The 20963-nt window shown below is 43.2% G+C and overlaps 1 protein-coding gene across 1 annotated transcript in view; it reads right to left on the bottom strand.

Annotated features, from left to right (window-relative positions):
* Positions 1 to 623: 623 nt before the first annotated feature.
* EXOC3L4 (exocyst complex component 3 like 4) overlaps positions 624 to 20963 on the bottom strand; it is a 63906-nt gene continuing 43566 nt past the window's right edge. The window contains exons 8-12 of the mRNA XM_066605732.1: positions 17249 to 17363; positions 16033 to 16155; positions 5149 to 5301; positions 3711 to 3832; positions 624 to 2551 (exon numbers count right to left, since the gene is read on the bottom strand). Coding sequence (XP_066461829.1) covers positions 2365 to 2551; positions 3711 to 3832; positions 5149 to 5301; positions 16033 to 16155; positions 17249 to 17363 — 700 coding nt within the window. The 3' untranslated portion in view covers positions 624 to 2364. The remainder of the gene's footprint in view (positions 2552 to 3710; positions 3833 to 5148; positions 5302 to 16032; positions 16156 to 17248; positions 17364 to 20963) is intronic.

The following is a 20963-nucleotide window of genomic DNA, read 5'->3' as shown; positions in this document are numbered from 1 at the left end:
TGGACTTCTTATGTTCTTTGTGTACAAAGGGTACATCCAAATGCAGGTTTTATGTTCCCTCAGTGCTTATTGTTCTTGTGTGCGGTGGCGCTGTTGTTAGCACTTCTAAGTTCAAATCTGTTCAAGGGCAATATCTGGATGGAGCTTTTTAAAGTCCATGCAGATGTTGCCCTCAATGGGATTTGAACCTAGGACCCGAGCACTGCAAGGCAACAGTGTTACCATTGAACCACATTCATTGAAGAGGAGAACTTTTGATGGTATGACCCACTTACAGCGGGGGCTATAGTTATTTACCAATGGGTCCTATGGGTTATGATGGATTTATTCAGTATATCTTGGAATGTTTAATTCAGTGGAAGCTTATGATTGCTTCAATATGAAGATCAGGAATATGCTGTATACAGTAGTGATGTCCTCTGCAAAAGCTCAAAACCTGTGCTGTATTTTGATATAGCCCTGACCTAGGAAAAGCTCTTTCAACTTGAAAAATGTAGTCAGATGCACTATAAATATTCTGGGACTTCCCTAAATCGGTTTCAAGAACCACGTAATACTCAGAATTATGTCACAACCACTTCTACAAATTCTGAAACGTATTTTCCCAGTTATTGTTGGTTAGGTTTTTATTTCAACTTGTTTTTATTAAACATTTTTGCATTAAACAGGGTTTCCATACTTTTGTTTGTTAGGTTTTTTATAATAATGTTTATTTCTACAGCAGCAACATATTCCACTTTACAAATCTATGAGTCAAAATGACTATTGTACAGCCAATTACCCTATGCATGCCACAAGCCATTGGATTACCCTCTTTTACCCAGAAAGTATTGGTGGTTTTGCGTGATTGCTTGTTTCTCCTTGGGTTGGGCAGGAATTATCCTATGTCTTGTGACATCCCTGTTGAGCTAGCGGTTTGCCCAGTCACTGTTAATGATTTGTTTTGTGATTAGCCCCTGGCAGCGTGAGGGTAAACACTTAGACCCCATTTACACTGATAGATGATCGCTCACAAGTCGCTCAAATGACAGTTTGAGTGACAGTTTTAAACGATCATATTTGCATAGTCTATAGTAGCTAAGTAGCTACTATACAGTTATGCAGCCGGAGCGGGGCATAAGCAAACAGCTGTATTGTTCTGCCTGCTTACAGCCCGCGTCCCACTGTGAATTTACAGCAGGACACAGGCACAGAGAATATTATCAGCGCACCTGGCTGTGATTACAGCTGGCTGCACTGATAACAGCTAATTGCTCAATTCAAGAAAACTTGAAGTGAGCGATCAATGACTCATGCATGAAAATTGCACGATGTCAGTGCATTTAGACTTAATGAGAATCGCTCAAAAGACGGCTTTGAGAGATTTTTGAGCGATTCTCATTGTGTCTAAATGGGCCATTACTTAATGAAAGAATCATTTCATTCTTTGTTGATATATGTATATTGTATATTGTATAAATAATGGGCTTTGTTATTTGACATGGGACAGGAGTGAGCAGCATTATAACAAGTCTTACATAAGCCCCAATGTTCTTAAAACTGGTTCGAAAAATTTGCAGAAAGGAACATAGAAAATGTCAAAAATATTTTTTTTCCTCCTTGTAAAATATAAACATTGACTTTTTTCCGTCATTCTATCTATAGCAATACATCAGCCACTTGGTTCTCTCAGTGAATTTTATAATAACATTAATTTGCACATGTAATAATTTCACAAAAATGATCTATTATTCCTCGAATGTAGCTTCAGCTTGGAATGTTATACTATATATGGATCACATATAATAGTAACAGATTACAAACATTGTGGCAGTGAAGTATAGCTCCCATCAGTCATTGCAGCGTTGCTTACACTATAGCAGCACTGGGTACTTAGTATTTTCACAGTTACATTATATATACGTTGCCTGCAGTCTGTGTGCCTTAGCTAGTGTTTGAGTCCTGGCAGCTTAAATTAAATACCCCATAAAAATAGTCAAACAATCTCTTGTACTAAGCATAACTGACTTTTCATGTGACTCGCAACAAGCTGCTGTGCGTACATGCAAAGTAATACTATTTATGACCATTATATGACTTGTATCCTGCATTTTCCCCAGCTTTCCCCCTCTGCAGACTATATCTCTAATTTTCAGTTGTTCTTGTGCTGGTGGGTGGGGACAAGCTGTTGTTATATGTTTCTCATACGTTGCCCATGGAGAAAACAGCTAAATGTTCTTCCTAAGGAAAGTGATGCTTCTGGGAGTATTGAGAACTGATTGAGTTAGGCCACTGATAATTCAAAACAAGAACTGAATCTGCAGTGCTTCTCTATAGATGGAAAGTAGGCCTTCAGAATCAATTCCTCTGGTGGCCCCAATGTACTCAAATCCAACACTGGGTTAAACAAGTTTGTGTTGGACATTCAATTCCTGAGAATAACCTTGATTGCTGACTTTCCTGCAATGAAGGGTTCAGTTGCTGACTGGCTTGTAATTTCTGGAAATGTTCCAGAAGTCTCCTATTTCTTCTCGTGCCATGAAGATATAAAATGCATGAAATATGATCCTCACTGTAAGGAAACAAAAAAGAAGAAATGAGAAATTTTACTTATTTTTGAGTAGTTAAGTGTTGGAATGGTTCACATTTCAAAGCCTCCAAGTTATGATTTAGATAATGTTTCTCATGTGGTGTTAAAATAAATTGGGAAATAAAGTGGGGGAAATGTACTAAAACTGGCATATATCTCCTCTAGCCTTTAGAATATTCATTACATTATCCCCCAGCAAAGTATACAATGGATGCGGAATAGAAAGAATGCAACTGAGCGGCATCAGGTTCTACTTATTATAGTACCACTGGTGGATGAGCACAGAGTAGATGCCAGGGCCCAATAGGATTGGGGATCCACCATAATCTAGTTTAACATGCTCAACGCTTGCCAAGCCAAAGATATTGTGGACAAAGGTATAGACATATACCTGGAGCTGGTCCACCATTTCTTAGCACTCCTGTTCAATTTTTACACGTGGCAATGTAACTTTCACATCATAAGTGTCACAGTGTGTTTGCCACATGTGACCATCAATTGAATCAATGGAATCCCCACTGCAGTACCACAATGAAACTCAACTCTGGCTTGCAGAATTCGTAATGGTGGTGTTTCCTCCGTTTCTTATGACACATAACAATGTATCTATTCCATTATGAATGTCACATTGTGGTTGCCACATGAATGGATCTCACAACCAAACTCTTGCTGGCACTTTTCAGTGTGGTGGCTTTTTTCCCCAATGAAGTCCACATTAGGATCTTTTCACATAGGCCAGAATAAGCCCACAGAACGCACAAAAAAGACTACCTGCTGCTTTTGATGTGGAATTGAAAATGACTTGAATCTGCCTGCAATTCTACATCAAATTCTCAGTTAGACCTGCTGATTTTGGTGTGGAATTCCACAGCTGCGAATTTGGGTGTGTCCTGCAGGCTAATTCCGGCCCATGTGAAAGGTCCCTTGTGGTAAGAAAATCTCAAGGAATGCAATATGCTCTTGTCTGTAAACAATCAAGCCCTAAGAAATGTGTGGGTCTTCACTGTAATATATTGGATTCCTGAAAAATCCCACTAATTTCAATGTTACTTGCTTTGTGATCAGGAAAGTAATGGTCAGAAGAAAAGTGAAGAAGGGCACATGAGAGCAGGGCTTGCAGAATGTCCTCCACTTACTATACCTGATATTTGGATATAGGTGAAAGAATTGATCCAGTTTGGTTTTAATGTCATCGTCTTTCTTGGCACCAATGATTTCGGAAATACAGTGAATAGCATGATGCAAGTAATCCAGATCAGAGCCCTTAAACAAAAATAACACATAGTATAGCTCATAATGATGTACTATTTTAAAGAGGTCTATCATAACAATGGGTTCCCTTTAGGCAGGTCTTTCCCATGATTAACTGATTCAGGGACGCTTCTGCTGGAATCCCCATGATCAGCTGCTATTACAAGGTTCTCTTAGAAATAGAAGGGGTCAGCGAATGGGCAACATCTGTTTGCCATCACTCTCCATTTTTAGTTGACAGCAGGCACAATCCCTTTAAGTGGAGTAAAATGCAAAAATATTCTCAGGAATGGTAACCAATGACCTTGTATTACATTCTGCAAAGTTCTGATGTTAATTGCACCAACTGTACAAACAACGTGCTCATGTGTGCTACTTGCTGGCTATCAGTCAGTACTATATTATACTTTAAACCTTCAGAATAGCTGCACATGGAAGCATATATACATGCTCACTTGCACTGCGTATTTATGCACAATGGGCGTTAAGTTGTTGTACGCATGTGTGCATATTTTACTGTACTTTTTGAGCATGCATGCCCTGCGTATTTACGCATGCAAAAAAACACGCAAGCATGCTCCCATTGTTTTCAATGGGCAATTAAATTTAATATGTGCTATTTTTGAGCGCAGAATGCACAAAAATAGAACATGCTGTTGTGAATTCTTTTGCGTGAATGAAATGTGTGCACAAAATACACTCCTGTGAATGAATCCATTTAAATAAATGAGTTCTATTCACTGCACATTACGCATGCAAAATTTAGCCCTTAGGCCTAATGTCCACTTGCACACACGGATTCCACTGCTGAATTCCGCAGTGGAAGCCAGCCGTGCCCACGGACATGGACAGCAAAAGACATTCTCTTATCTGTCTAGATCTAGTGCGGGTCTCCTCCGTGCCAGCTGGATCGTCTTTGGTCAGCATGGTGGACGCGTCTGGACGCACCTGCGACGTGTCGGATGCACACGCAGTGCAATTTTTTTTTTAAAATCACCTGCTTTCCCGCGGATCCGTGGCACGACCACAGTGACAGTTGTGGTGTGCCGCGGATCGGACGGCTTCTATTGACTTTAATGGAAGCTGTCCCACGGCATCTGTAGAAAAATGAAGCATGCCGCAATTTCTTCCCGTGCATGCAAACCACACGCCGGGAAAAAAATGACATCTGCATGCTTTTAATTGTTTTGCGAATGCTAATGCATCCCTATGGGCGCCTTTATGTGCGAATCTCCCGCGCAGGTTCCATAAATCAAATCCTCGCTTGGCATTGGGCCTTAATCCTTTAATTTGCTAAAACTGAACTGTTTGGAAACCCTTCTACATACCATGCTGTCTGCAGCCTTATTAATCAAGGCACCTTCTTCTCTCATTTTCTGGGCTGCCTTTTTTCTTCTTAAATGATTCAGGCGCATCTTCCTCTTCATAATCTGCACAATGTATTCTTTCACTAGGTATTCGTGAATCTCACATGCAAAGGTCTAGTAAAAATATAAAAACAGTAGTCAGTTCATATTCTATAATATTCAAAGTGTTTTGTAAATACAAATCCAATAGACCATGGAAACAACAAGGATGGCAAACCAACTACTAGACCACCAGGGACAGCAGTTGATCCTGAACTAATAGAATAACAAACTAGCTTCTGGATACCCAGGCATAGTAACAAATAACAGATCTACCAGAGATAATCAGAAACTAGAGCACTAGGGATTACAGATGAATACTGATCCATCTGGTAGAACAATCGAGTCATTGGATCACCAGTAGAAGACCACTAACTACCGAGGATAATAAAACAGCCGCTAGACCATCAGGGACAGCAGACAAATAATGATTCAACCAGTTGAACAAAACCACTAAACTACCAGGAATAATAAATCAGCCACTGGACCACCAGGGATAGTGGACAAACATTGAATCAAGAAGGAAAACAATCCAGCCACTGACCCAAGAGGGATCGTAAGAGATCACTGAATCATTTAGAATAATAGCACAGATGATAAATAGGTATCTAGACCACCAGGGCTAATAGACAAGTGTAGTGTCCCAAAATCATGACTACTTACTCTGGAAAAATAGGATAGGATAATTATATGTTTTAAGTGTCTTTACGTGTTCTGATGATTAAATATCCTCTCTGTATTGGCTGAATTAATGACTATGTTGGAGTTGATGACTGGAGGAACAAAGGGTTTAGATCAGTGGGACGGAGTAGCCCTATGATTCAACATTAGTCAGCATCTGTCCGGTCCCTCAGCTTTATGCTACTGGAGTCCCCAGAAGTCTATGAAAACCCCTGTTCAGTTCTAGAAACTTCAGAAATGAGAGAACCTCAGATGTAGCAACAAGCACAAACAGGTGGCTAAAGGAGGGTCAACCACTGTCTTATTCCTAAGTCTAGGGAAGGAGCAAGGTGGCAGTATTTTTGTGCAAAAACAATGGTATCTCTAGTCGCCATCTCCTGAGCTTTATATATGATTGTGGACTGCATTTAATGTAAACCAATCTATCACCTGAAGAAACAAACATAAGTTTTGCTGTTTAACTACCTTTCTGACTTCTGGAGCTCCCATCTACTGGGGGAACCTGCACCACGCTACACAACAACACCGCCATCCAGGAGGAGAGGCTAACACACATCATCCACTCCCCATCACTTCACTATAGTGCAGCAGGGTAGAGGTTATGGACTGCAATAGCCACCATGACACTGTCCTCTATCCTGCCCTGGCTCGCTACACAAGCTACATGGAATTACTAAAAGCATATAATAACCAGACTTATGGTGACGATAATATTTTTATTATTATACAGATTGATTCAGTTTGTTGAAGATACAACTGAGGGTGGTTTCACACCTGCATTGGGGGTTCTCCTATCCTGCTCCGTTCGGGAAGCAAGAAAGGGGATTCCGTGTGGCCAAAAAAATCTGTTTTAGGACAGAACCGAACTGCGCCAAACGGAACCCATTGACTATAATGAGGTCCTTCGCTCTCCGTTCATCTGCCTGGCTTTTAGCAGTAACGAAAAGTGTTGCATAATACTTGCAGCACTTTTGCTTCTGGTATTTTGTGGCGGATCTGCGATGGAACCTCTGACTGAAGGCTCCAACGCAGATGTGAAACTACCTGTAGTCTGACCGTACTGAGAAAAGCCACAGGCCACTACCTTCCATCTACTGAGTCATTTTAGCCATTTAATTATGAAAGTAACTGCAACACAAGTTATATTCTGAGAATGAAATTTACAGACATCTATGTCAAATTTGTTTGAGGAAGTTTCTTAGAGGAGTTTCACAAATGTCGAAAACCTCAGTATTATGAAATATATTAAGCTGGGGTAATAACTCTGTTTCCACGCTCTGTAACACGTTCCCACTAATGTACAACAAGGATAGAAGACAGTACACCAATATACTAAGAAAGAAACCCTTGCACTGTAGTGGACATATGTCAAGCATACATCTCAACTGGCTTTTTACAGACTTATCTTAACAAATTAAATTTAAGGGTCAGAGTTTATGCAAATATATCCCAATGTGGATGTGTCTCATTGGATCAGAGCAGGGCTTAAAGGGGCTTTTCAGGATTAAGATATTGATGACCTATCCTCAAGATATGTCCAATCTAACATTTATGACCGATCTTAATATTTATTGGTCATAAATACTAGGAGTCTGCCGCTCAGGCCCCTTGCTGTCTGAAGTGGCCATGGCGCTTGGTTGAGTACCGTGGCTACTTCACTGCATACTAGGCACAATGCCGTTCCTTTCATAACGCTGTACACAATGCCATACATTTCATACTGGTATAACAGTTCAATCCCATTCACTTGAATATACCTGAGCTGCTATCAGGCTACGTGACCCATCAGCACATCAGCGACTGTTTTTGGGCGTCAAAAGATAGGTTTTGCCCTATCTTTTGCCAGATACGCAGGAAGCTTCCATAGACTCCTATGTAAACGCAAAAAAAGGGCAGGGGGAGGGAGTTACTCAGCGTACAACGCTGGGAAAAGGAAACAGTTGGCTCTATTTAAGTATTAGTAGTCATCCCGAGGATTTCTGCCAGTCGATGGATTTCCGCGCTGCAGCGTATTTTTTACCAATACGCAGCAGCCGGCTGTGTGAACGGCAGAAAATATGTGGCTGAAGTTCGGGACTTGATCGCGGCAATTCTTCATTCATGCGTTTTTACAGCGTGTCCGGGCGAATGTAAAAATGCATACGATCGTGTAAAAGAGCCTGCACAGGAGTCAGTGGAGCAATTAGCACAAAAAAGGAAATTGATGATGTCCTAGGTTAATCAGCAGCAGACAGAACGGGTAGATCAGTAAATGAACAAATAAGTAATGCAGCCACTGTTCTATAGATTGCTGCGACTTATGGCCTCACCCAAGATTACCTACGTTACCATTCACTCTGATTAGGGCGCAGCAACACCAACATGAACCAACATGGAATTAAAGGACAGCAGTGAAAAGGAACATCATTTGTACGCAGCAAAGTTCCTTCAGTTTACTATCTAAGAACCCAGAAAGTCTATGAATCAGTAATTGTTGTTGTAGCTTCCTAATATGCCCCAGACTGCAGGTATGAATCCCTATTTTTTGACTACTGTGGAATAAAATAATAACCCTTTCTTCTACCCGAGAACACCAATAAAGGAGGCATTGTCCTAGACACTAAAGTTGGTGACGTTAACCCTTCCTGAGACCACTGGGGAAGTTTTAATTAGTATGAAATATTTTTTCCTTTTTGCTGTTCTTTAAACCTGTATGCATCTTCTAGTAGTCCGAAAAATAAGGTACTTCCCCTGCAGCAACCACTACATGGTAAATGTGGGATTGCATGCCTGTGAATGAATATGTAATATATAAAAGTGCTGGGTCAGCCTAAATCGGCATCTGCTCACTGTAAGTCGGTTCTTCGTTTGTCAACAGAGGGATTCCCAAGCAGGGGATCCCCTCCATTTGTTCCAATAAGACATGTGAGACAAAAAAGGAGTTTTATAGGGTTTTGTAGACTTTTCTGTGATCCAAAATACCTGATAATCCGACACCTACTGGTCCCATTGGTGTCATATTAAGGAATTTTCCATCCACTTGCATAGTGGTCTTTTCACCAAAAACTATAAAAAAATTCTTTAAAATAAAAGTAGAATAAACAATCGTATCTGCGCCAATGTATGAGAGGGATCAGTGTTTAAAAAACTCTAAATAAATAAATCTTGCTATTTGTACAGCACCAACTTATTACGCAGCACTTTAAGGTAATTTATTTATTCCAAGCCACCAAGCTGGGCACTCATTTTACCAACCTCGGAAAAATGGAAGGCTGACTCAACCTTCAGCCGGCTACCTGAACCATGCAGGGATTGAACTTCAGGTCGTAGGCGAGAGCTTAGGCCTGCATTTTCGCTGCCTTAGGCTGCCTGTCCACGGGCATAGCGATATCCTGCGGCAGATTTCCACCGCAGGAGCCTCCGCCCAGGAGCAGGTGACAGCTGACAGCCCTCCGTGCTGAGCCTATCTGACAGATAGGCTCACCACGGAAAATTGCGGCATGCCGCATGGAAATGAGGACGCCAGCACCGGAGGGGGTAAGTGTATAACTTCTGTATGGCCAATATTTAATGCACGATGTATATTACAAAGTGCATTAATATGGCCATACAGAAGTGTATAACCCCACTTGCTGCCGCGGGACAACCCCTTTAAGCAATTAATTGCAGAGATTATGGGCCTTCCAGGGGGATGATCCTGGGTCTTGTGTATTTTGGAGGGATAAAAAAAATATAGCTAAACAAGGGTGTTTATTTAGGATAAAAGCCTGCTGCTTCTAGGCCCATTTAGACCCAACAATTATCGCTCAAAAGACGTCTTTTGAGCGATAATCGTTGTGTCATTTACAGCGCAAGATGATGGCTCAAATGTTGAGCGATTACCTTGCGCTCCGAGCGGAGAATGCAAAAGACAAGCAGGGCCACTTGTCTTTTGCATCCAGCTGTTTTCTGCACGGAGTGCCCGGCTGTTATACAGCTGAGCACTCCGAGCAGGGGATGCAGAAGACAAGCTGGACCGCTATGTTCTTCATACCCAGCTTGTCATCAGGAAGCTAGATACAGCTGAAACAATAGAATCAGCTGTATCCCTCTGTGAATTCCTGATAACTGATCGCAGATCTTTCAGCACGCTGAAAGACAACGATGAGTAACGGTTTAGCGAAAACTGCACAATGTTAGTGCAGTTAGACACAACGATTATCGCTCAAAAGACGGCTTTTGAGCGATAATCTTTGTGTCTAAATGGGACTTTATTATTCAACAACTGTCTCCCAGTCTAACCAATCCCTCTGATTGCCTCAAAAACTGGTTGGTGGGGTCATTACTAAGTTTTTTAGAAGTCTTCTCATCACTTAACAATCGTAGAGATTCTGCACAGTACTCTTCCTGATTTAAAATAATGATTTCCCCCTTATCGACAGGTTTAATGGTGATATTTTTATTTTTCTGTAGTGTTGGGCACTATACAATTAAACATTAGTATTATTAATTAATATTAATAGCTTCCCATTCTTTCTGAGTGACATTCTGTCTTGTGCCCCTTGACCTTCCTTAAAATTTCCAAATCAGCAATTACCATATTGTGAAATCCATTCATTGTTTCAGAATACCTGTTTAGGGAGTTAAATGCTGACTTATTAATAACTTACATATGTTCAGATTTAGTTCCTAATTCCTCTGTTGGACTCCTTTTTATAAGTCTTCATTTATTTAAAAAATGATGGGTGGCTAAATTTGTATCCGGCCTAGTATAAATGTTGTGCAATATATTAACGGGGCAGATATAAGACTAACATTCTTGCTTGTATAGCCCTTTCATACTGCATAGCGCTTTGAATTACTTGCTATTATAGGTAGTATTGCTCTTTTTGATCAGCTGGGTGATAAAATCACTACTATTTTAGCAATTCGAATCGAGTAAGTCCAAACCATTTTTTTACGAAAATCATGGGGAAATCGAATTTCCCATAATGCCTGCTGCAGAGGTAAGCATGCAGCCAATCAGCAGCTAGGGCGTCTTGATGACGTCACCAAATGTGTCCTCAATCTTGCATATGCGCAGCAGTTTAATTGGATTCCGGCATCACATGACCTACCCATATATAACAGGCCCAGTGTAACAAGCGGCCATTTTACAGTTGAGCACAGGACAGAGAAGCTGAATCATGTTTATGAGGAGATAAAAAGAATAGGTGGAGAGACTCTCATGGACTTGCAGACATTGTGTTTTTTTTCTCCTCTTTTTACCTGTTTTCCTACAATTTTACATCAAACATTTATATCAAAGACCGCACTGTGCACTCAAGGTGCTGTTGCTGGTGGTAGTGCTGCTGTTCTTTTTCTGCTTCCCCCATATTTCCTCTTCCTCTTCCTACTTTTCCCTAAATGAAAAATATGTCAATATGGAAATACGGAGCTACAGCTCTCATGTTTCCATGAAGAGCACACTCTGTCCTCAAGGTGCTGTTGCTGCTGGTGGTGGAACTGCTGCTGCACTCCTTCTCCTGCTTCCGCCATGTTTCCTTCACTTTCTCCAAAAACTAAAATTTTCTAATGCACAAGAAACATCTGTAGCAGAGATGAGCGAGCATACTCACTAAGGCAAACTACTCGAGCAAATAGTGCCTTATTCGAGTACCTGCCCGCTCGTCTCTAAAGATTCGGCTGCCGGCGCGGGTGAGAGGTGAATTGCGGCGGTGAGCAGGGGGGAGCGGGAGGGAGAGAGAGAGAGAGAGAGAGAGAGAGAGATCTCCCCTCCGTTCCTCCCCGCTCTCCCCCGCTGCTCCCTGCCCCCGCCAGCAGCCGAATCTTTAGAGACGAGTGGGCAGTTACTCAAATAAGGCACTACTTGCTCAAGTAGTTTGCCTTAGCGAGTATGCTTGCTCATCTCTAATCTGTAGCTCTACAGCTTTTTCTTGGAGAAGGCCCATGCTTGGCTGTTCTGTTCACCTGGTAGAATTTTTTTTTTTGCAAACTTTATGTCACTGCTTTTAAAACAACCGTCACACCTGCTGTCTTGCGCAACAACATTTTTGGTAGTTCTACAGCTGTTCCTTGGAGCAGGTCCTTGCTTGAGTGTTGTGTTCACCTGGCAGAATTTATGACATTGCTTTTAAAACAAGCAGCACAAATGCTGTCTTCCTTGGTGTACTTTTTTGATCTAGGAGACTCTATGTGGGCCTTCTTTTGTCTTCAATGACACCTGTATGCGACGATTGACTCCCACACCACTATTTTTCTCAATTCTTAGGAGGAGCACAGTGTTCCCCAGATGTGTGGCTGTACTCTCAGGCAGTTTGGAGGGCTTTGATTGCATTGGGGACCTTCTGGAGGGCAAAATAGCTAAACTGATTTTTACTTCTATTGAGTTTGATGGGAGTTGGAATTCGTTGTCCTGATTCACTATGATTTTTGTAAAATTGGCCCAATACAGACACAAACCAATTAGTTCTCTAATTGCTCATTACTAATTGTGGGTTCTATCCCCACTGGGGCCCACAGTTTGAATCGGCCTTTCTGTTTTTGAGGTGTTAGAGGAGACCAGAGTGTATGTAGGAGGCCTACAAGACATGAGGAGGACAGGCAGTCTCCTTGCAGATGCAGTCAAATCCCTGAGGAAAGAGTGCATTCATTCCAAACTATGTAAGATTTTTGGTTATTGGGGGCTTTGTAGCTGCAATGCAATCTAAGTGTGATTTAAGTCATATGGCATCATTTTTAATTTATTTGAGGAAGCTTTCACTGTATATTTGTAAGTATTATATAATCTGGGTATTTATGTCACTGGAGCAGCCTGTTGCGCTTTTAGCCATTCTGTTTCATAGGCCGGCTGCACATGACCGGATTTGCATTGCAGAATCCGGAGTTGGCGTTCACCTCCAGGTTCCGCAGCAAATACCTTCCATAGCATGCAATGGAAAAGCGCTTTTTCCTGCACACGAGCGGAAATCAATTGCGATTTTCCACTTGCAGAGGAAAAATGGCAGCATGCTCTATTTTTGAGCGGATTCCAGGCAGATGGCTTACACTGAAGTCCATGGAACCTGTCTGACCCGCAGCCCATTCGGAAAAATCAGGGGTTTAATAAAAATCAGTACTGTGCATGTCCGACGACAAGCCGTGTGGACCATCTGCAATCCAGAAGAGTAGAAGAAATGAGAGGTACGCGCGGACGCTGTCCGGGCACAGGGTTGGATTCTGCTGCGGGCTCCCGCATGCGGAATCCGACCCGGTTGTGTGCATCTAGCCATAAACTGCGAAATGTAAAAATAAACAAAGAAATCAACCAAAAGCTGAAATGAGCCTTAAATGTACATTCATTAAGATACTAAGAAGCTTTTGTTGTCAAATGCGGTGTGCGGGTTATTATGCCTTCCACCACAGCTGCTTCCTCTACACCCAAAACCATAGCACATTTATATAAGTGAGAAGAAATGAATGCAGCACACCTGCAGAACTGTAAACTATCAATGTAAGCTCACAGAACTGCAGAAAACATCCATATGACTATGGGGAAAAAGCCACTATTATAGTGTCCAGATGATTGTGCAACGGAGTAGATACACAGTTAAAGCCCCTTGCAGGCTCTGCTAAATATGTATGATGCTGCAAAGGGCCCAGAAGAGAGGGACCCAACCAGGAATGTATTTTAATTGAAAGCAAAAAAACTTATTTTGGTATTGTGCTACTTTGCCCAATGACCAATTTCACTGAGTGAGGAAGGGAACATGCATTGTTATAAGAGAACCTGTTAGCAGGTGGCTGCTGGCTTAACTCAGTGCTCCTTGCTATCTGGTTTTCGTCTGCTCTGAGCACCAGTTGCACTGGACCCTCATGCTTCCTAATTTCAGGAAGTACTACATGATGGCTTTCTTAGACCTCTGTGTGCAGAGTGTAAATTTAGGAGTCTGGTCTACAGCCTGGATAATTTTAGGGCTAGTTTGGGGTCTAAATCTATTTAGGGGCTTGGTCTGTAGTTTTGAGGTTTAGCTTGAAGTCTGAATTTATTTGGGGGTCTGGTGAATGCATGTGTGCCTACGTGTGCATGCGTGCATGTAGCATGTATCCCTTGGGTAACCTTTATGGGTGAAAAAAGCTTAAAGGTAAGGCAAACATTTAAAGAATGGGCTCCACATGGGGGTATTATTTCACTACTTTTTGACATTATTTGAGAAATATTTGCTGCTTTTGACTCCTCTATGTAGGTTACTATATGGAATCATTTTGTATGCATACTATAGACTGTAATTGTTTAGTTCTACACTACTGCTGCATTGTTTAAGGCTGGGTTCACAAGGGGCGGAATTGCCGCAGATTTGCTGAAGAATTTCTGCTTATGTGGCAAAACCACTGACAAGTGTAGTTTGTTATCGCGCTTATTGTTGCGTATTATATGCAGTTTTTCTGCGTTGAATTTCCGCAGGTTATGAAATCTGCTGCGTTTTTACAGTATTTCCAGAATTTTCAGCCACAGCTTTTGCTACTTACATTGAGGCCTAACAATAAAAAATGCCAATGGACAAAAGTGGAAACGTTCTAAGAATTGACATGCTGCGTCTTCAAAAACCGCAACACAACGACATTTCCGTACTGTGGAAGAGCGGAAAAATTCCACACTGTAAGAACAGCTTTTTGCGAAAACGCATTGACTTTGGCTTACACTGCAAATGCAGCAGTTTGTCCGTCCTGTGGATCTGCAACGGCAAAATGCAGCAAATCCACGGCACTTCTGCCCCGTGTGAACCCAGCCATATAGCTCTATGAGGGTTTCTTAAAGTTCTACTTTTATGTGCAGGCACTGACTATGTTTCCATGTGAATTTCTGCTTTATGTTTCTTATTTGAGTACCTCCAACATATTCAAATCTGTGAACCCCCCCCCCCCTCCCCCTTCACCTCCTCTAGAAAATCTGATTTTTGAGGATTGTTTGGACAACATTAAAATACAGTCAGAAAATCCATAATAATAGTGAACCAGAGACACCCAGAATGCCCTAATGGCAATGCTAGGCATCATGATCGATATTTATGAAAGCTTTTATGCCAGAATTCTGCATCATGCATCTGGGCAAATAATACTAAGGTGATCTTTGGAAATGCCGGTCTTAGTACATTTACAACTGATGACCTATCCCGTGGATTGGGATTCCTGTCCATCAGCTCATCGTCTGGTCTGCTGTCAGTGCAGCAGGTTGGACACAGTCATCAGTGGTCAAGGCAGGAGGTGAAGGCGCTGATTTAGCTCCCATTGGAATACTGCATTTCTATTATACTTCCTGCTCCTGCTATGGTCAGGAATCAGGATCAATATAGGTCTTCAGTTGTAATTGGCCGAAATACCCCTTCAGCAGGAAGAGCTATGTTGCCCCCATAACAGTGCCAGTCACAATGCCAGACATGGTGTCTCAGCAAAAGTAGCATCCATGGTTTCCCCATAATAGAACCAGCCACAGTATCCCTATTACACTGCCAGGTACGGTGTCACCCACAACACTGCCAACTAAAAAGCTTTGCCTAATTTTCTTGCTGCACAGTTTTATGTGTAAATTAAACCCTATCAGAGCCAGGCACATTTGTGAGATTATCGGGTCTTCTGAGCTATTGGAAGTTTTTAAGAAATATAAACGTCCTTTGCTACCTTAGTGTCCTTTTACACGGAGCGCGAAATCCTTTAAATTTCATTTGCTCAATCGTTCAGTCATTCACATTCACTGTACCAGTGAATGTGAATGACTGAATGTTCGCTATTCACACGTTAAGAGTTATGAAAGAGCGAACGTTTTTTTTTTGTGCCTGCATAAAATTAACAATGAGTGATGAGCAAACAAATACTCGTTCGTCATTGGCCGTGTTTACACTGAATGTTTATAATCATTCAAATTTGCACTGCCCAACGATTCCTTTTGAACGATGATCGCTCCGTATAAAAGGGCCCTTATTATGTGTCCTTGAGAAGGTCAGATGATAAAAGTCAGTGGTCGTTTCCAAATTAAGTCAAAGTAGACTATAAAGCACATCAGTCCCTTATTCATGTTATCTGTGGGGGGTTCCAGCTCACAACCTCCAGTTGTAGGTTTTCCTTTAACATGAGAATGCTTGTAACCCTAATGTAGGGCTTGTTAATCCACAGGAACAGGAACCCAAATACCTTATCATGAGGAGGAAGTAAATATTTCAGACACCGATTCAGGATTTCTGTTGTCTTCATTATAGCAGTGAACGCTGTATTCTTCTTCAGCCAATTTTTGGAGATTATCTTGTGAAACTGTGGCTGTAGAAGGCAGAGAGAGATTGAAGGGAAGAGTTTTTTTGTGTTGTACATGTTTTGAAATGGCAGATTAAAAAATAAATAAATAACTACACAACCAATTTGGACATGGATGTAACCATATTGGACCAACATAGGTTTTTCTTATTCCATGAGTTACCTTACCACTCTTTACTGGGGTCTTTCCAGACAGGCAAGAGTGAAGTTTCAGTTTTTCTTCTACTGTCTTAAATATACTTTATAAAGATATATATGGTAGTAACATTGTTACCTGGCAATGGCTCCTGTGAAGTAGTGCCAGACGCACACAGGCGCATGTTCAATGATAAGATTAATATGTTAGGGTCATTGGACTCCCCAGTCTAGGACTACATCAAGTCCTTCTTTTTGTCTCTATGCTTCCGCCTTGACATACTATCTAAATTCACCTATCTTGGGCATCCTAGAGCCTGGAATACCCAGACTCTAGTCACATTCCCTGTGATTTCTGGTTCCTTGTCTTAATGTTGGCATGTTCTTCAGCCCTGAGTCATTCTTTTACACCAGTCTATCACTTTGGTTTGTCTACTTTCTAGTTTCCGCTCTTGGCTAATCTTGACTACATACCTCCCTTATCCCTCAGCTATTCTGTGTTGACCCTGGCTAAATTCCGTGAATATTCCCCCTTCAACCTCCAGCTATCGTTCTTCTGGTCACTACGCATTTTGTTGCCTGTCGCTGACTTGAAACTACTAAAAGTAATGACTGTGCTGAGCAATTTATTAATATATACTTACAGCAATTGGAAGTCAGTTTTTCTCATACATAGTTCCAAATGAAATACATAAACATAATATTTTGAGAGCTTTCTGCCACCACTAGGGGGAGCTCAAGAGCAAATGCACACTGTTTTATTATAAAATTCAGTGTATAATAAGTCTAGAACAAGTCCCTCCAGTGGTGACAACAGCTAGACACAATATTATAATGCAACTGTCTGCCTATTGGAGCTCTGCATCAGGAAAATGTTACTACAAGTTATTAAGAAATAGGTACAAAATTCTGGATCTTTTGAAATTGCTTTAAAGAATGAACATTATTTTCAAGGCCATCTCACCTTTGTGTCCTTCATAAAAAGATGGAAAAAATGCTCTCTTAGACTTTTGATGGCATTGGTCAGGTTGTTTTCCGCACTTTTATACTGCTCTGCATCTGATTGTGTTGTGTTGTGTCTAGGAAAGAAAATATTTGGTAGAAATAAAAGGAAATTAGACCATATAAATAAAAGAAATCCCAGTAAAATGTTGTATATGCCTGACAAAACTGCATGACAACCAACATGGCCGCAATGTCATCTCCAAATAGCTTTTCTATGATCTTCAATAGCAAATCTCATCGCTGCATGACCAGGTCCTACTATTAGAGAAGAGCGAGCACCAAAATGCTCGGGTGCTCGTTACTCGAGACGAACTTTTCGCGATGCTCGAGGGTTCGTTTCGAATAACGAACCCCATTGAAATCAATGGGCGACCCGAGCATTTTTGTATATCGCCGATGCTCGCTAAGGTTTTCGTTTGTGAAAATGTGGGCAATTCAAGAAAGTGATGGGAACGACACAGCAACAGATAGGGCAGGTGAGGGGCTACATGTTGGGCTGCATCTCAAGTTCCCAGGTCCCACTATTAAGCCACAATAGCGGCAAGAGTGGGCCCCCCCCCCTCCCAACAATTTTCACTTCTGAAAAGCCCTCATTAGCAATGCATACCTTAGCTAAGCACCACACTACCTCCAACAAAGCACAATCACTGCCTGCATGACACTCCGCTGCCACTTCTCCTGGGTTACATGCTGACCAACCCCCCCCCCCACGACCCAGTGTCCACAGCGCACACCAAACTGTCCCTGCCCAGCCTTCAGCTGCCCTCATGCCACGCCACCCTCATGTCTATTTATAAGTGCATCTGCCAGAGGAACCGCAGGCACACACTGCAGAGGGTTGGCACGGCTAGGCAGCGACCCTTTTTAAAAGGGGCGGGGCGATAGTCCACAATGCTGTACATAAGCAATGAGAAATCCAATCCTGTGCCACCTCCATCTGGAGCTGCACACGTGGGCATAGCAATGGGGAACCTATGTGCCACACACTATTCATTCTGTCATGGTGTCTGCCTGCCCCAGTCAGACCGCGGTTTTTTATAAATAGTCACAGGCAGGTACAACTCCGCAATGGGAATTCCGTGTGCACCCACAGCATGGGTGGCTCCCTGGAACCCACCGGCTGTACATAAATGTATCCCATTGCAGTACCCTGGACAGCAGAGCTAACGTCAGATTAAATGCAGGTGGGCTTCGGCCCACACTGCATGCCCCAGTCAGACTGGGGTTCTTTAGAAGTGGACAGATGCAGTTACAACTCCCTGTGGACCCACAGCATGGGTGGCTCCCTGGAACCCACCAGCGGTACATAAATATATCCCATTGCATTGCCCTGCACAGCTGAGGTAATAATGTCATGTTTAATGCAGGTGGGCTTCGGCCCACACTGCATGCCCCAGTCAGACTGGGGTTCTTTAGAAGTGGACACATGCAGTTACAACTCCCTGTGGAACCATAGCATGGGTGGGTGCCAGGAAGCCACCGGCGGTACATAAATATACCCCATTGCATTGCCCATCACAGCTGAGGTAATAATGTCATGTTTAATGCAGGTGGGCTTCGGCCCACACTGCATGCCCCAGTCAGACTGGGGTTCTTTAGAAGTGGACAGATGCAGTTACAACTCCCTGTGGACCCACAGCATGGGTGGCTCCCTGGAACCCACCAGCGGTACATAAATATATCCCATTGCATTGCCCATCACAGCTGAGGTAATAATGTCATGTTTAATGCAGGTGGGCTTCGGCCCACACTGCATGCCCCAGTCAGACTGGGGTTCTTAAGAAGTGGACAGATGCAGTTACAACTCCCTGTGGACCCACAGCATGGGTGGCTCCCTGGAACCCACCGGCGGTACATAAATATATCCCATTGCATTGCCCATCATAGCTGAGGTAATAATGTCATGTTTAATGCAGGTGGGCTTCGGCCCACACTGCATGCCCCAGTCAGACTGGGGTTCTTTAGAAGTGGACACATGCAGTTACAACTCCCTGTGGACCCACAGCATGGGTGGGTGCCAGGAAGCCACCGGCGGTACATAAATATATCCCATTGCAGTGCCCAACACAGCTGATGTAACGTCAGCTGTAATGCAGGTGGGCTAAAAATTAATTGGATTACACTGTAGGCGAGGGCCCCCAAAAATTGGTGTACCAACAGTACTAATGTATGTCAGAAAAATTGCCCATGCCCAACCAAGAGGGCAGGTGAAACCCATTAATCGCTTTGGTTAATGTGGCTTAATTGGTAACTAGGCCTAAAGGCAGCCCAGTTAAAATAAAAATTGGTTGAGGTGAAAGTTTCAACGCTTTAATGAGCATTGAAACGTATAAAAATTGTTTACAAAAATTACATGACTGAGCCTTGTGGGCCTAAGAAAAATTGCCCGTTCGGCGTGATTATGTGAGGTTTCAGGAGGAGGAGCAGGAGGAGGAGGAGGAATATTATACACAGATTGATGAAGCAAAAAGGTCCCCGTTTTGGATGGTGATAGAGAACGATGCTTCCATCCGCGGGTGCAGCCTACGTATTGTTTAGGTATCGCTGCTGTCCGCTGGTGGAAAAGAGAAGTCTGGGGAAATCCAGGCTTTGTTCATCTTTATGAGTGTATGCCTGTCGGCACTGTCGGTTGACAGGTGGGTACGCTTATCCGTGATGATTCCCCCAGCCACACTAAACACAGTCTCTGACAAGACGCTAGCCGCAGGACAAGCAAGCACCTCCAGGGCATACAGCGCGAGTTCAGGCCACGTGTCCAGCTTCGACACCCAGTAGTTGTAGGGGGCAGAGGCGTCACCGAGGACGTTCGTGCGATCGGCTACGTACTCCCTCACCATCCTTTTACAGTGCTCCCGCCAACTCAGCCTTGACTGGGGACCGGTGACACAGTCTTGCTGGGGAGCCAGAAAGCTGGCAAAGGCCTTGGAGAATGTTCCCCTGCCTGCGCTGTACATGCTGCCTGATCTCTGCGCCTCCCCTGCTACCTGGGCCGCGGAAATGCGCCTTCGGCCACTAGCGCTGTCGGATGGTAAGTTTACCATCAATTTGTCCACCAGCGCCCTGTGGTATAGCATCATTCTCGAACCCCTTTCCTCTTCGGGAATGAGAGTGGAAAGGCTCTCCTTATACCGTGGATCGAGCAGTGTGTACACCCAGTAATCCGTAGTGGCCAGAATGCGTGTAACGCGAGGGTCACGAGAAAGGCATCCTAACATGAAGTCAGCCATGTGTGCCAGGGTACCTGTACGCAACACATGGCTGTCCTCACTCGGAAGATCACTTTCAGGATCCTCCTCCTCCTCCTCCTCCCCTGGCCATACACACTGAAAGGATGACAGGCAAGCAGCATCTGTACCCTCAGCAGTGGGCCAAGCTGTCTCTTCCCCCTCCTCCTCATGCTCCTCCCCCTCCTCCTCCTCCTCCTCTGGCCATACACGCTGAAAGGATGACAGGCAAGCAGCATCTGTACCCTCAGCACTGGGCCAAGCTGTCTCTTCCCCCTCCTCCTCATGCTCCTCCCCCTCCTCCTCAATGCGCTGAGATATAGGCATGAGCGTGCTCTGACTATCCAGCGACATACTGTCTTCCCCCGCCTCCGTTTCCGATTGCAAAGCGTCTGCCTTTATGCTTTGCAGGGAACTTCTCAGGAGGCATAGCAGAGGAATGGTGACGCT

This window comes from Eleutherodactylus coqui, chromosome 6, assembly GCF_035609145.1.
Source record: "Eleutherodactylus coqui strain aEleCoq1 chromosome 6, aEleCoq1.hap1, whole genome shotgun sequence".
Lineage (NCBI taxonomy): Eukaryota > Metazoa > Chordata > Amphibia > Anura > Eleutherodactylidae > Eleutherodactylus > Eleutherodactylus coqui.
The sequence above is the reverse complement of the archived record's forward strand: the minus strand, read 5'-3'. Positions and strand labels throughout refer to the sequence as shown.